General features: G+C 33.4%; 1 protein-coding gene and 1 long non-coding RNA gene across 2 annotated transcripts; one reads left to right on the top strand and one right to left on the bottom strand.

Moving 5' to 3' along the window:
- Positions 1 to 816: 816 nt before the first annotated feature.
- LOC129292910 (uncharacterized) lies at positions 817 to 9888 on the bottom strand. The gene is made up of 2 exons (XR_008589035.1): positions 9748 to 9888; positions 817 to 1161 (listed from the first exon to the last, which is right to left on the bottom strand). It is a non-coding gene; the product is annotated as an uncharacterized LOC129292910 (long non-coding RNA).
- Positions 9737 to 12333, top strand: LOC129292909 (uncharacterized). The gene is made up of 2 exons (XM_054930611.1): positions 9737 to 10407; positions 11880 to 12333. Exons 1-2 carry the CDS (start codon positions 9804 to 9806, stop codon positions 12059 to 12061), a joined length of 786 nt encoding a protein of 261 aa, XP_054786586.1. The 5' UTR covers positions 9737 to 9803; the 3' UTR covers positions 12062 to 12333.
- Positions 12334 to 13904: the final 1571 nt, after the last annotated feature.

Below are 13904 nucleotides of genomic sequence, written 5' to 3'. Positions count from 1 at the left end.
TTTAGATCCTCTTTATACTCTATCTCAATACATTTTTTCATACACAATCCTATCCATTTATTTAATTATTATTTTAGTTTGATGGTTTGAGATTGCTTATTATAACATTAAAATAAATATAGTATTCATTTAATGGTTATCATTGATTAGCATTGTGATCTTATGTTCAAAAAGCATTTAAATGATGATAGAGAATAACCTATTTATTTTAATGCCATAATTAGCAATCTCACACCATTTAATCAAAACTATAATTAAATGAATGGATGAAATTGGATATGGAGAGATGCATTGAAAAAGAGTGTACAAAGGATCCAAATTCATATACTTTGACTCAAGATAATTTTCATTAACATATTCTTTTTTTTTAATTGAAATTGGCTAGCTAACAGCTAGAGGAAAAGGTTACAAAGCAACAACAAAATCTTAGAATCATAATGGTCCAAAACTGTCCAGCTGTTTTGGTTCCGGGTTTATTCCATGTCTTCAAAACAGTTCAAAATGGGTCAATTGCTAAAACGAGTTAATGAATCAAACTAAACCGCTTTTCTATTGGGGGGCGGTCCGATCATTTGGGTCGTAAAACACTTGAAAGGACGTAGGAATAATCTTATACGATTCATTTAAAATAAAACCATTGACCGACAACTTTATTTTCCCATGAATCATCTTCCCTCAACATAAATTCTCATTTCTCAGAATTTCAAGAGAAGAAAACATATTTTCTAAATATTTTTATTCAATTATCACCAATATAGCTATCATCAACTTCACCGAACAATATTCAAGATTTAAGAGAGAATAGGGAAAATGAGAAAATATGAACTGAATCTTATTATTGATAATACACATAGGCATGATATACATACATTGTGTAGTGACTCAAAGAACACGTGTGAGGTAATTCAAGAGAGTAAGCGAGTGGTTCAGTAATTATAACAGTCTAATTATTCTCTAATAGCCTCCCTCAAACTCAAGGTGCCCTGAAATTTGAGTCTGGACTTGAGAAGATGAAAGTGAGGACTCGAAAGTGGCTTGGTAAAAATATTTGTAACTTGTCGAGTTGAGGGAATATGATGAACTAGTAATTGATGCTGTAAAGCTTGTTTGACAAAGGAGATATCTAACTCCATATGTTTTGTACGATGATGAACTGGATTTCTGGATCAAAAAAAAATTATATTAAGGTTATCAGAGAACTTGAGGAACATGACGAAGCCTTGGAATCTTTAATGTAAACAATAAACTGTAGAACCATAACAATTTTACAGTAGCGCCTGCCAAAGCCGATACTCTACTTCAGTGCTTGATCGAGCAACAAGATGCTTCTTAGCAGCCCAAGAAATTAAATTGCCACCAAAGAACACACAAAAACCAAAGGTAGAACGCCTTTCGTCGAAGTCACTACCCCAGTCAGCATCACAAAATGCCAACGGATCAAGAGTAGGTTGTTTAGTGAAACCCAGTCTATGAGTAATAGTGCCTCGTAAATATATGAGAATGCACTTAAAGAGCTCTCCAGTGACTTGCTTTGGGAGCTTGCATATACTGACAAACCATATCAACATTGTATGTAATTTATGGACGTGTAATAGTCACACACTGGAGGCCACTAACTAATTATTGATAAAGCTAAGCACTAGAAAATGACTCAGGATCCTAGTGAGTGAGTTAGGCTGAAGTAGTCATGGAGTTGGGACACCCTTGGAATTCAACATTAATACATTTATGTTGTGATAAACTAAGGACACTAGAATCATGATGTTTGACCTCAATATGAAGCTGACCTAGATTTTTTAGAGCAAATTCAAAATAAAGCGATTTTTTGAGTTGCTCAATATAAGAAGAATTAGTACTAGTCAACAAAATATCATCAACATAGACCAAGATATAAGTTGGGTAAGAGGAGGAATGATGAATGACCAAAGAAGGATCACACTTGCTAGAGAAAAAACCCTATTTGTGAAGAGCAGAAGCTAATGTGAAACTAGGTTGGATCCCTGTTTAAGATCATAGAGACTCTTGTGGAGACAACATACCAAATGAGGATTTTTAGAGATAAAAACAGGCGACTCATATAGACTTCCTCTTCAAGAGTGCCATTTAAAAAGGCATTATTAACATCAATTTGGGAAATGGACCAAGAATTATGCAATGCTAGAGTGAGAATAGTACGAATTGTGGATGGTTTAACAATAGGGGAGAATGTCTCATTATAATCAAAACCATAGGTCTGGTGAAACCTTTTTGCAGCTAAGCATGCCTTATAATTGTTTATAGTACCATTAGGATTTTCTTTTGCAGCTAATCATAGGTTTGTCATGAGGAGGTGAAACAAGGGTCCAGGCTTTATTGTTAAGGAGGGCTTAATATTCATCAGTCATAGCTTTATTCCAGTGTGGAATTTAGAGGGCTTCATGAAGATCAGTAGGAATATAAAATGACGGAGAAGGTTGAGAATCAGAAGAGGCTTTAGTAGTAGTAAAAGAAGCTTGAGGATAAGTAGGAACTTTGCACTAATTTTTTCAAGCTGATTTTTCCTTCTTCAGGTGGGGAAAATTTTGCTTGGGTTAGTTTGGGCATCTCAGGTTTTTAGGCAACCTACTTAGCTCTAGTGGCAACCTTACGATGATAGCATGGGTATTCATGACAATGGGGAGGGTTTTAATATGTAGGAATGGAAAGGGAAAATGAGAGGAAGGGGTCTAAGATGGGTTAGATTTCGTGCGAAAATAAAGACAAAATTTTTTAGAATTTTTTTACAAGAAGCAACTGATATTCTTACCTTTTTATTGGTGCAATATCACCCCCTTCTTTCAAAATTAGTGCACAGCTGACTTGCCATTAAAATTGGAGGACATTGACCGTTAATAGGAAAAGTTCAACTAAACATGGCATTCTATGTCAGAAAATTTATTAATAAAAAATAAAAAACTAAACCTCCTTTCTCCATTCTCAAAACAAGACATTTTTTCCTCTTCCTCTTCAGTCTTCACCTGCTTCAAAAATTTAATGATGGCGTCACCCTCAGCAAGAAATAGAAGATCTTCTACAGGTCATCGTCAACCTTCCCTTCTAAACCTTCAAAACATGAAAGGAAATACCCCCCAGAGAAATTTCCCTATTTCATTTCAAGGTCTCTTATGCAAAATCCCATCATCGTCTCCTCAAGCCACACCTTTGAGTGCTTTACTAGCTTCTTTAGACCAATTGTGATTTACATAGTGACTCGCTCAAAGGTGTAGCCTAAGTAGATGATGACAAGATCTGTCAAAAGAGACAGTACATTGTAAAAGAATAGAACATGCAAGTGTGAGTGTATAGGATACTCACTACTGAACTTTTTCTCATCAACAAAATCTCCGACCATGGAAATCGATTCCGATCCTAATACCTGTGCACCTCTTGTAATCTCCTTCTGCCATATGACTTCTGCTTCTTATGACAATGTCCTTTTCTTCTCGGAAAGCCACAACTTCAACTTATACACCACCCTTTCCTCCTTCTTCAACAAAAGCAGTTTTCTTCCACATTTTCCTTCATTGGCTCCATTGATGCCTTCTTCGGCTTCAGTGGATCCTTTGTAAAGGACGACCGCTCAAGATGTGGATCCCAAGGATCCTTCTGGAATGACTGTTAAAGGAACTCACAAGCTTTCTAATATGAAACGGTGTTAAGAATTAAAGGTTAATTGGGCCAGTATTCTTGCAACCTAATATATGAATATGGGTTGTTAATGGTTTTTGGTTGAGTTCCTTTTTGGGCACGCGTGCCTTGCTTCCTTATTTTCATTTTATTGTATTTTGTTTTTTTTTGTTTTTCTTGTTTTCTTGTTTTTTAGCTGGGCTATAATAGTTTAGTTTGTGCCCAGGTTTAGTTAGAGTATGTAACAGAGGCAAATGCCTGACATTGTATTTTTCATCCCAAAAGGCTTGAATGAATGAGATTAGTATTATTCAAAAAATTCAAAATTATTAACTTCATAACATCATACTCGAGCCAGGTTTGTTTATCCTAACCCGATTCTTCATCAACCCAATACCTCTCTTCCCTAGCTTTGAGATTTTTCTTTCGTCATTCTTGATGTTATCGTTGTCTTCACACCTACTCTGTCAATTCATCATCGATCATCTTTTTCTTTCTTCTCACTGGACACTGTTACTTCTTCCCAAGCCACACTATGCTTGAGACTAGAAACTCAATCCTTTGCTTCCATGCTAGATCTAACTCACCCACTTGATCTCCATCTATTGAACAATCAAGCCTCTACTCTTATCGTTCAGTGGCTTATCGAAACAACCAACTAGGGGATCTGGAGTAGTGAAATACGGATAATGCTTAATGCGAAGAACAAGATTGGACTGTGGATGAATCTCACAATTGAGAAGGTCAAAACAAGCAGTTTCAAGATTAGTGGGACCACTGTAAGGCGTCGTTCTTTCCTAGATAATCAACTCAATCTCAAAGAGATTTTCGCAATTATCACCTTTTCAGAAAACGCACATCATATTTGGGAAGACTTGCACAAGTGTATTAATGTTTTGAACAGAATGAAGAATTACAATCTTCATTTTCTCATCAACTCTCTTAGTCAAGGTGGTATGTCTATTTCTAGTTATTTTACAAAGCTAAAAGAGTTATGGGAAGAATATGCCACCATTGATCCCCTTCTATGACATGTAAATGCAACTCCTCTATCAAGTATGTCAAGAACACTCAGCAGTAAAACGATTTCAATTCCTCATAGGGCTCCATAATTCATACCAACCAAAGAAGTCAGATTCTCCTCATAAGTCTTCTGCCTTCGGTTAATCAAGCGTATTCAATGATCTCACAAGAAGAGGCTCAATGATCTATTTCCTCATCGTCTCTCTAATCTTTTGAGTATTTTGCCATGACTACTAGAGGTTGTTCTAAAGGAAACTACTCCAATGAATGTTCCTATTACCACAAACAGGGACACACAAGGGACAATTGTTTTCAAATTGTTGGGTTCCCCTTAATTACTTATGAGGAGGAGGGTGTGGTACTCAATTTAGACCAATTAATCATGTTGAAGGCTTTGCATCTCAACATGCGTCCAAATCACAGTTGAATTCCTCATTTGAATGCCAACTATTAACCCCCAAGGACTATGAGAAAATTATAGAGAACCTGAAGAAAGAATCAAGAGCCTCTCAGTTGAAGCCCTCACAATAAGAGGAGCACCTTCTAAAGACCCAGGATACTCTTCAGGTTTGGATACCTTTACTCTATCCTCTTCACATCACACTTACGCATAATGGCTATTAGATTTTGGAGCCACTTGTTATGTTGTGAACACTTTAGATTTCCTAGATAATTATGAGAAATATACTAGACCCCCTTTTAAAATTAAAATCCCTAATGCTGTAAAATTATCTGTCACACGCATCAATAGTGTTAGGCTTTTTGATGATATTTTGCATAATGTTCTATATGCTCAAGGAACCTATTATGATTTGATTTCTATATTTCACCTAACAAAAGAACTGCAATGTGTTATGGCATTTTTCCCTAACATCTGTATGCTGCGAGATCTCTTTAGCAGCAGAACCAAAAAGATTAGTGAAATAAAATCAAGGCTATATGTGATGTATGGCAATCTTCCTTCATCTTCTACTATTTTTCCTAGTAATCATGTTTCCAATAATCATGTCTTTGAAACACCATATGGCATTTAAGACTTGGACACCCCTCAAATTCTATACTTTGGCATGTAACCCCTTTACAAGACAAATTATATTCTCTTGATGTTTCTAATTGTGATGTTTGCTATAAAGCAACATAATTGATTGCCTTTTCCTTCTAGTCAAACAAACATGACTTCTTGTGTTGAGTTGCTTCATGTTGATGTTTGGGGTCCATACAAAGAGCCAACCCATCAAGGGTACAAATTTTTCTTAACAATTGTTGATGATTTCTCTCAAACAATATTGATTTATCAAATGCATAACAAGCATGAAACTTTTTACCATATGAAGAATTTCCTTTGTCTCATAACTAAGCAATTCAATACTAAAATCAAGCACATTCATAGTGATAACGGTACTAATTTTGTAAATCATGATGCTTCTACTTATTTATTTTAAAATGGTATCATTCATGAAACCAGCTGTCTTTACACCCAACAACAAAATGGGATGGCTGAAAGAAAACATAGGCATATACTAGATGTTTCTAAGAGATTAATTTTTCAAGCCAAAATCCTACTTAAATTTTAGGGGAAACTATTAGAACTGCTGTTTATATAATAAATAGACTCCCTTCTACAGCTTTGCATTATAAAACTCCTTATGAGATTTTGTACAAGAAACAACTTAATTTATCAAATTTGGAAGTTTTGGGTGTTTAGCTTATGTCAAAATTCTAGAAAAACTAGACAAGTTTGAACCTAGACCTGAAGGATGTGTTTTCTTAGGGCATTCAAATAATCAAAGAGGCATCTTATATACAACATTAAAAAATGACAATTTTTTTTACAGAGATGTTGTATTTTTTTGAAAATAAGTTTCCTCTTTCAAAAGCTAGTTCTACTATACAAGGCCATGTAAAGATAACATCTCAGGATCCCTTTATCTTTGATGATACTCTTGGTTCATAAATTAGTTTTAATTCTCCCTTGCATACTGTTCATGAACCCGTGTATGGTATTGATGATAATAACAATGCTTCACATGACAGTACATAATTAAGAAATGCTAAACCTACTAGTCATAGGAAAGCACCCACTTGGCTTGGAAATTATGACTATTCTAGCTTAGAATTTGTTGCTCACCATAAGTGCATGAGTTGTAGCAAATAATATAATGAAAGTAAAGTATCGTTCTTTCAAGAATTTGTTTAAAAACAATGATCAAACAAAAAATTAAGTACATTCAATCAAGTTGAGCCAAAAACAAGTAGGAAAAAGTTGATTTTGCAAACTAATTGGGACCTAGGATAATTTATCCCCCTTGCATTTCATAACACCAAAATTATCCCCTCTCATAAATGCTTTTAATGAAAATAAGTCTAACATTAGATTCTAAAAATACTCGGACAAGCTTTCTTAAGTTGTGAACAAGTGTTTAGTTAAATTAATTGCCCAATCTCTTGTTACAATTAATAAAATTCAATTTTAAACACCAACCCTAATGTAGTTATGCAAGGCTAACAAATATATTTCTATCTTACTAGTAAAACTATTCATTCAACATGCAAATATTAAGTTCTTGCACTATTTTATCCAAGTTTTACACTCAATCAAGCCCTTTCAAGTATCAATCAAGTAAATCCAACATTTAAATGGTGGCCAATCGCTTAGAAGCATTAAGAAAAGAGTAAAATAAACACATACACATCATTAATCACAAAAACAGAGGAAGAACTTAATGCTAATTCATACAAGGGTTCAAAATAATCCTAGAGTAAAGAATTTAGCTACTCATAAATATTAAAAAGCTACAAATACATAAGATATTCACATGCATGACAAGATTACAAGAAGAGAAATGGAGAAGAAACAAAGGAACCAAAGAAATGGAGCTTCAAATCTCTTCAAAACTTTAACTCTTGGATCCAACTCATCCAAAGCTCAAACCCTAGCACAACAAAGCTCCTAAAGTGTCTTCATGTGAGAAGAATGCATTCTAGTTTGAGTTCACAGCATATATGCATCATATCCAAGCATTTTTAGATAAATAAAATGGAGCATTTTGCTGTCAGTGGTGAAAGTCCGATTGAAAGTCGCGACTTTGGGACAACTTTAGCAATTTTGCACTATTTTTGCAGCTAACGAAAATTATTCATTTTGTACTTGATTTTTTTCATTCAAAAGCCTTCTAAAAACATCAACAAAAGTCCAAAAATGCTTTTAATCAAACCTTGACCCAAAATAACACAATGTAAAATTCTCACTTCACTAAACACATTTAACATTAGAACTCATGATAATCAAAAGATTAATACAGAAAAGTGATTACCAAGTTTTTGTCTAAATTTAAAGGATCCTAAGTTTTCTAAATAACAATGAGTTTAAAACAATCAAATCCTTTATATTAGAGGAAAAATAAGTTTTGAAAACATAGGATACCTCAAAGGAGTGAAAGAATTCGAAGACGGCTAAAAAATAAAACATATGTTGTGATCTCTTGTTATGGTGGAAGGCAAATGCATCTACATATAAAATTCTTTCTCTTATGGTCAGAGATGTGTTGGCTATTCCAATGTCAACGGTCACATTTGAATCTGCTTTTAGCACCGGAGGGCGAGTAGTTGATCAAAATATAGGAGTTCACTATCTCCTCAAATAACTGAAGCACTGATTAGTGCTCAAAATTGGCTCCTACCTGGAACATCTCTGATGGAACTTGCTAATAAGTTGCGTGAATTTGACAAGTTTGAAGAGACAGATCATGTTGTTCAATCTGATAATATTTTTAATTTAATTTGATTTTTTTCTATTTTTTTGTGCTGTGAATATTGATTTTAGCTATTGTTTAGTGTTGGACATATTTTTAATTTGATTTCTTTTTCCTTTAGAAGTAACTACTATCATTGAAGGAGGACAATATGATACTATGACTGTGGATGGTTGAAAGAGGGACAAAGATTGTTGCTTGAATGCTCAATATGGTAGTTTTGTTAACTTAATTTATTTTTCTTCTTATAAATTGTCATTGAATTTAATTCTTTTTATTGTTTTATTTTAGATTCTTGATGGTTCAGCAGTTTAGCTTTAGCCTTAAAGGAGGAATGGCCAAATGGACATTGGCAACTCAATTTGTCTAGTTTATGTTGGATTTTTTTTTTAGGATTAACTTTATGTTTGAACTTTGAATTATTAGACTATTTGACTTGTAGCTTTTGAAAACTTATTATGGTGATGGTTGATGGCTTGATGGTTGATGTTTATGAAAGATAGATCTATGGCCTTTTAAAAGGCTATTTTTGTTTATGGATGACTGGGACCATATTTGAATTATTAGATAAATCCCTTTGTGTTGTCATGCATTTTATCATGTTATGCTTATCTTCTATTTTTCACTTCTTTTATTGTTGTTAGTGGTGGAATATCATCCTATAAGTTATTTATAAGTTTAGTTGTTTGATTGTATTGTCTACTGTCTACTATGCGAGTAGTGTATTGTTTTAGGCTTTTTCATGTTGAATTTTTGGATAAGGCTAAAGACCCTACTCGAGACGCCTGATCCTTGCTTGCCCGACCCTTCTAAAATCGAGCATTTTTCAAGTAGGGTCAAGCTTTAGGTTTGGTTTGCTTGCCCAAAAACATTTAGGGCAGCGCATCGGGTTAAGGGGCTGCCCTACCCGACCCTGCCCATGCACAACTCTGACACATACCAAGCAAGTCCAAATAAACTACACAATAATCATCACATTTTGCAAAACTATTTTATCATTTGCAATACCCAATGCAAATAATGTCGTTTAAATTTTTTAAGCAACGAAGAATATTACATGAGAGAGGAGAATCCTTTAAATGAGGTTTAAATTTTTTAAGAAATTAGTCTTTTTATGGTCGCCACATAGATACCTTAAGAAACTTAAAAAAAAAAATGTGTAGGAATACCTACAAACAATTAAACTTAAGTTTAAAAAGTGGGCCGAACAAAATATTAAACTAATTATTTTAATGCATAAAATTCAAAATAGAGGATTTTTTTTTATTTCTTGGCCAGAAAATTCAAAATTATCTCGACCAAAGAACACAGAAGAGAGAGAGAATACCGTTGGTGAAAAGGAGGGTTATCCAAAGTTCCAAACCAACACCAACAAGCTCGAAGATGGCGACCATTATTACATCACTATCTCTGTCCATGCCATTTCCAAAACTCTCTCAGCATTTTCCTTCTTCTTCTTCTTCTTCTTCTCCTCTCAAAATCCTCATCCACAGACCCAAACCCTTCCGTTCCTTCACCGTCCAAGCCACTGAATCGGAACCAACTCCCTCCGATTCATCAGACCAATCCGAATCCTCCGCACCGGCTTCCGACGAAGACTTCGACACTCGCATGAACGAATTCCGCCTCCGATACCGGAGCGGGACGGGCAAGAAAGCGGAACAGCGAAAGGTGAAGAAATCGAGGAAGGGAACGGCATCGGCGTCGGGATCGGGAGTGTACCTTCCGCCAGTGCCGCTGAAGGAGTCAGTGTCGGGCGGGTTAAAGGTGGACATCGGGTTCAGTCCGTACAGCGAGCGGCTCAACGGTCGGATTGCGATCCTTGGCCTGACGGCGCTGTTGCTGGTGGAGCTAGCGACGGGGAAGGGTGTGATCAACTACCACACGCCGGCGATTGTGCTGATTCAGATGTACTTCGTGGCAGCAGTTTCAGCTCTGTATGTGAAGTATGAGAAGGAGAAGATCAGTGTGTGGCCTCAATCTTCACGTAATGAATAATTTCTTTTCCTTTAATTTTAATCAATAAGTGTGTGTGTGTATTGTTTTCTTTCTGACCAATAAGTCACTGAGATTTACAAATTAATTTCTATTCGTTTAAACATGTGCAGTTTTGTGGTAGATAATATTAAGAAAATAGTAATAATTCAGTGGCCTAGTTGACTTTTTTCTTTTTATGCGATTTTCTGTTTTATTCCCATTTGTAGAACTCTTTATTATTAATACTATTATTTGATTTTTTTATTAAAAAAATAATTTTTTCGGATATTATGGGTATTAAAAATTAAGTTAAATATAATTTAATTAATTAAATTGGTATAGAAGCATAATAATTTTCTGAATTATTACCCCTAGTTAAATAGTTTTTAGAGAACTATATGGAAAAAGTTGTCATTTAGTGGTCCACACAATTGTTAAAAATGACATAGTTTGGATATAGCAATTTAATTGAAAGAGATCTATTTATAAAAGAGATATTCTTTATTATTAACCTACTTCTTATACTTATGTTTACTAGAAAATGAATTTGTCAATAACTGTTATAAACTCCCGCTGTTCAAAAATATAAAATATTTTTGGAAGGATTGAATGTTTAAAAATATAAGATATTTTTAATCTTTCAAAATATAATAATTGACTTTTTGCTTAAAAGTATTTCTATTGAATAACTTACTTTTTATTTATTTTAGAGTAAAACATCTTTAAACAAGGGTAAATATTGAAAAATAGAGTTAGTTTAAATACAAGTAATTGCTTAGTTTAAGGTAAAATTTAATTAAAAATATTTTATATTTTTAAATAAAATGAGTACTTTTTTTTTTTACAAACTAATTGTCACACACACAAGAGAATATTATACACATAAGACTAAATTTTGAATCCTATCAGAAGGTTTTGGATTGAAGAATAAGGAGTTTTTGCAGTGACATGAAAAACGAGACTAAAAAAGCGATGAGTGGAGTAGGTATTTGAGAAGTTTTAAAATGATCTGGAAACAAAGAATGGAAAAAGAAAATTTTATAAAATTGCAAAAAATAAGCAAAGGAAATTAAGAAACTTGGAACTAACATATTAAAAACTAAACTAGTCATTGAATTGATCAAAATCAGGGGTCAAAGATTAAGGGTTTAATCAAGATTAAACTGAAACTAAATTGATCATAATAAACTAATATAACTTAAGTAAAAACACATTATCTTATACTTGGTATCTCATAAAATGCCACGTATAAGTACAATAATTATATTTTTCCTTCTTCTCCCTGTTCTATTTTCATTTGTCCATAAAATGGAAAAAAAGACAAGAAAAATATTTATAATACCATTAATATAAAAATATTTGAGAGACCCAACGCCTTGCGTTCAAATCTCAAACTCTGAACCTTTTGGCTATATTTCACTACTTTTAGTCTTTTCCATATGACGCACGCAACCTGTTAACCTGCTTGAACATGAATTGAAGCAAGAAACTCATGGAAAGTGGTACAAACTAGAAAGAAAGGCAACGAGAGTGAGCAAACAACATGGTGGAGGCCGAAGGGGGTGATGCAGAGTCAATGCCGAGTGAAAGTCAAGGGATGGGAAGCTGCTTGCTGGGTCAGCATTAAGAATGCTGAGGGAAGGGAAACTGCTTGTTGGCTCTAAGCTAAGGTCAAGGAAAGGGAGGTTGGGTTTGCTACACGCGTTTTAGAGCTTTAAAAAAAAAAAAAAAGGTAGCTCACCCAACCTGCCTGACCCGTGGGATTGGATGAATTAATCTAGGTTAACTCAAATTGATTAGTTCCCAAAAAAATCTCCAAATGAAACGGGACAATTGGCTAGTTTACTAGTTTGACCTGTCAGTTCAATCTAATTTTACAAACCATGCTTGGAACAAGTACATTGCATAAAAAATGAAGGAAAATTCTTGATTACAAGTGGAGATATTAAAGATAGATGAAAAGTCTACTTTTACAAGTTTTTGAATGATGGAGAGGGCTTCTAAGATTTAGTAACTTAAGAAAACATTCCTTTTGAAGTATGAGAATATTTAGATGAAGAGGAGGTATTATAGCTAACTAAGCTATTTAATGAGATATTTTAGTCCAAGAAAATATCTTAAAAATGAAGGAGAAACACTTTAGTTCATATTTACAAGAATAAAAGAGATATTTAAAATTGTGCAAACTATATTGAGATTAAACTAATGAGTCATACTATGAATTGTATGAAAGAGTTATTGAACTTTGGTTGTGGTCGAAGACTTGTATTTTTTAGAATTAATTTAGTTTTGTACTAGGAAAGGCTATGACAGAAGTGATATATCTAGCTATTATCTACTAAGGAAATTGATAAAGTAGTATTGAAGCAAAGGTTGAGACTTACACATTATTTTCAATGATTTAGAAAAAATTTATGATCACGTATTAAGAAAAATACTTTGAAAATTCTTATGGGGGAAAAAAGGGGTTCAAGTCGGTTATATCAAAGACGTGCAAAATATGTATGATAGGGCGGCAAGTAATATAAGAACATTTGATGGTGAAAAAAAGAAATTTCCTATATAAGGATTAGATTATATCATAGATCATCTTTAAACCCTTACTTATTTGACCTAGTTTTAGATGTTCTCATTTAGCATGTTTAAGAGGAAATTCTCACTTGTTTTTTGCAAATGATATAAATTTTACTGTGGAGTTAGTAGAAGAAACTAACTCTAAACTTGAATCATAAAGAAGAACCTTGGAGTTGAAATGTTTTTGCCTAAATAGGAGTGAGTTGGAGTATTTGCATTGCAATTTTGACATAGGTTAGTTAGTAGTGACTTGAAAGTAGGATTGAAATATCAAATCATACCACAAGTGAAAAATTTTAATTATTTAAAAGCAACTATTCAAAATGAAAATAATGGGAATATTGCACATAAAACACAAGCTAGGTGATTCAAATGAAAAAAGATTGCAACAGTTATTTGTAATAAAAAAAGTATCTCATAAGTTTTAAAAAAAGTGTTATTTAAATGTTACAAGACTAATTACATTATATGGTAGTGAATACTGAATTTTAAAAGGACATCAAGAATATAAAGTTAGGATAGTAGACATAAAGATATTAACATGGATAAATAGACATGCACAAAAAGATAAAATCTATAATGAATACATATAAAAAAAAGTGAATATTACATCTATTGAGAAGATAGTAGAAAATTATTTAAAATTTTGACATATATAAAGAAGATCATAAAAAGCATTGGTGATAAGAGTGGAACAAATCCTTTAAGCCTTGTAGAAACGGGCAAAGAAAGCCTTGCAGAACGAGACTTAAATGCTACATTGTTGATAATATGCACAATGACGCAATGCAATACATATAGTTGACCTCTCTTATTAATGAGGCTACTTGTTATTGTTATTGTGATCAAAAAAAATTGTCACAAAATCACTGCTTAATAATATAATATAATAAGTAAACTGAGATTCAAATTTGAAATACAGTTAATTAAATA

Source organism: Prosopis cineraria, unplaced genomic scaffold (genome assembly GCF_029017545.1).
Source record: "Prosopis cineraria cultivar Desert tree isolate PC_DT_omini unplaced genomic scaffold, ASM2901754v1 PC14, whole genome shotgun sequence".
NCBI classification, from domain to species: domain Eukaryota; kingdom Viridiplantae; phylum Streptophyta; class Magnoliopsida; order Fabales; family Fabaceae; genus Prosopis; species Prosopis cineraria.
This window is presented reverse-complemented; position numbering and strand designations above follow the sequence as displayed.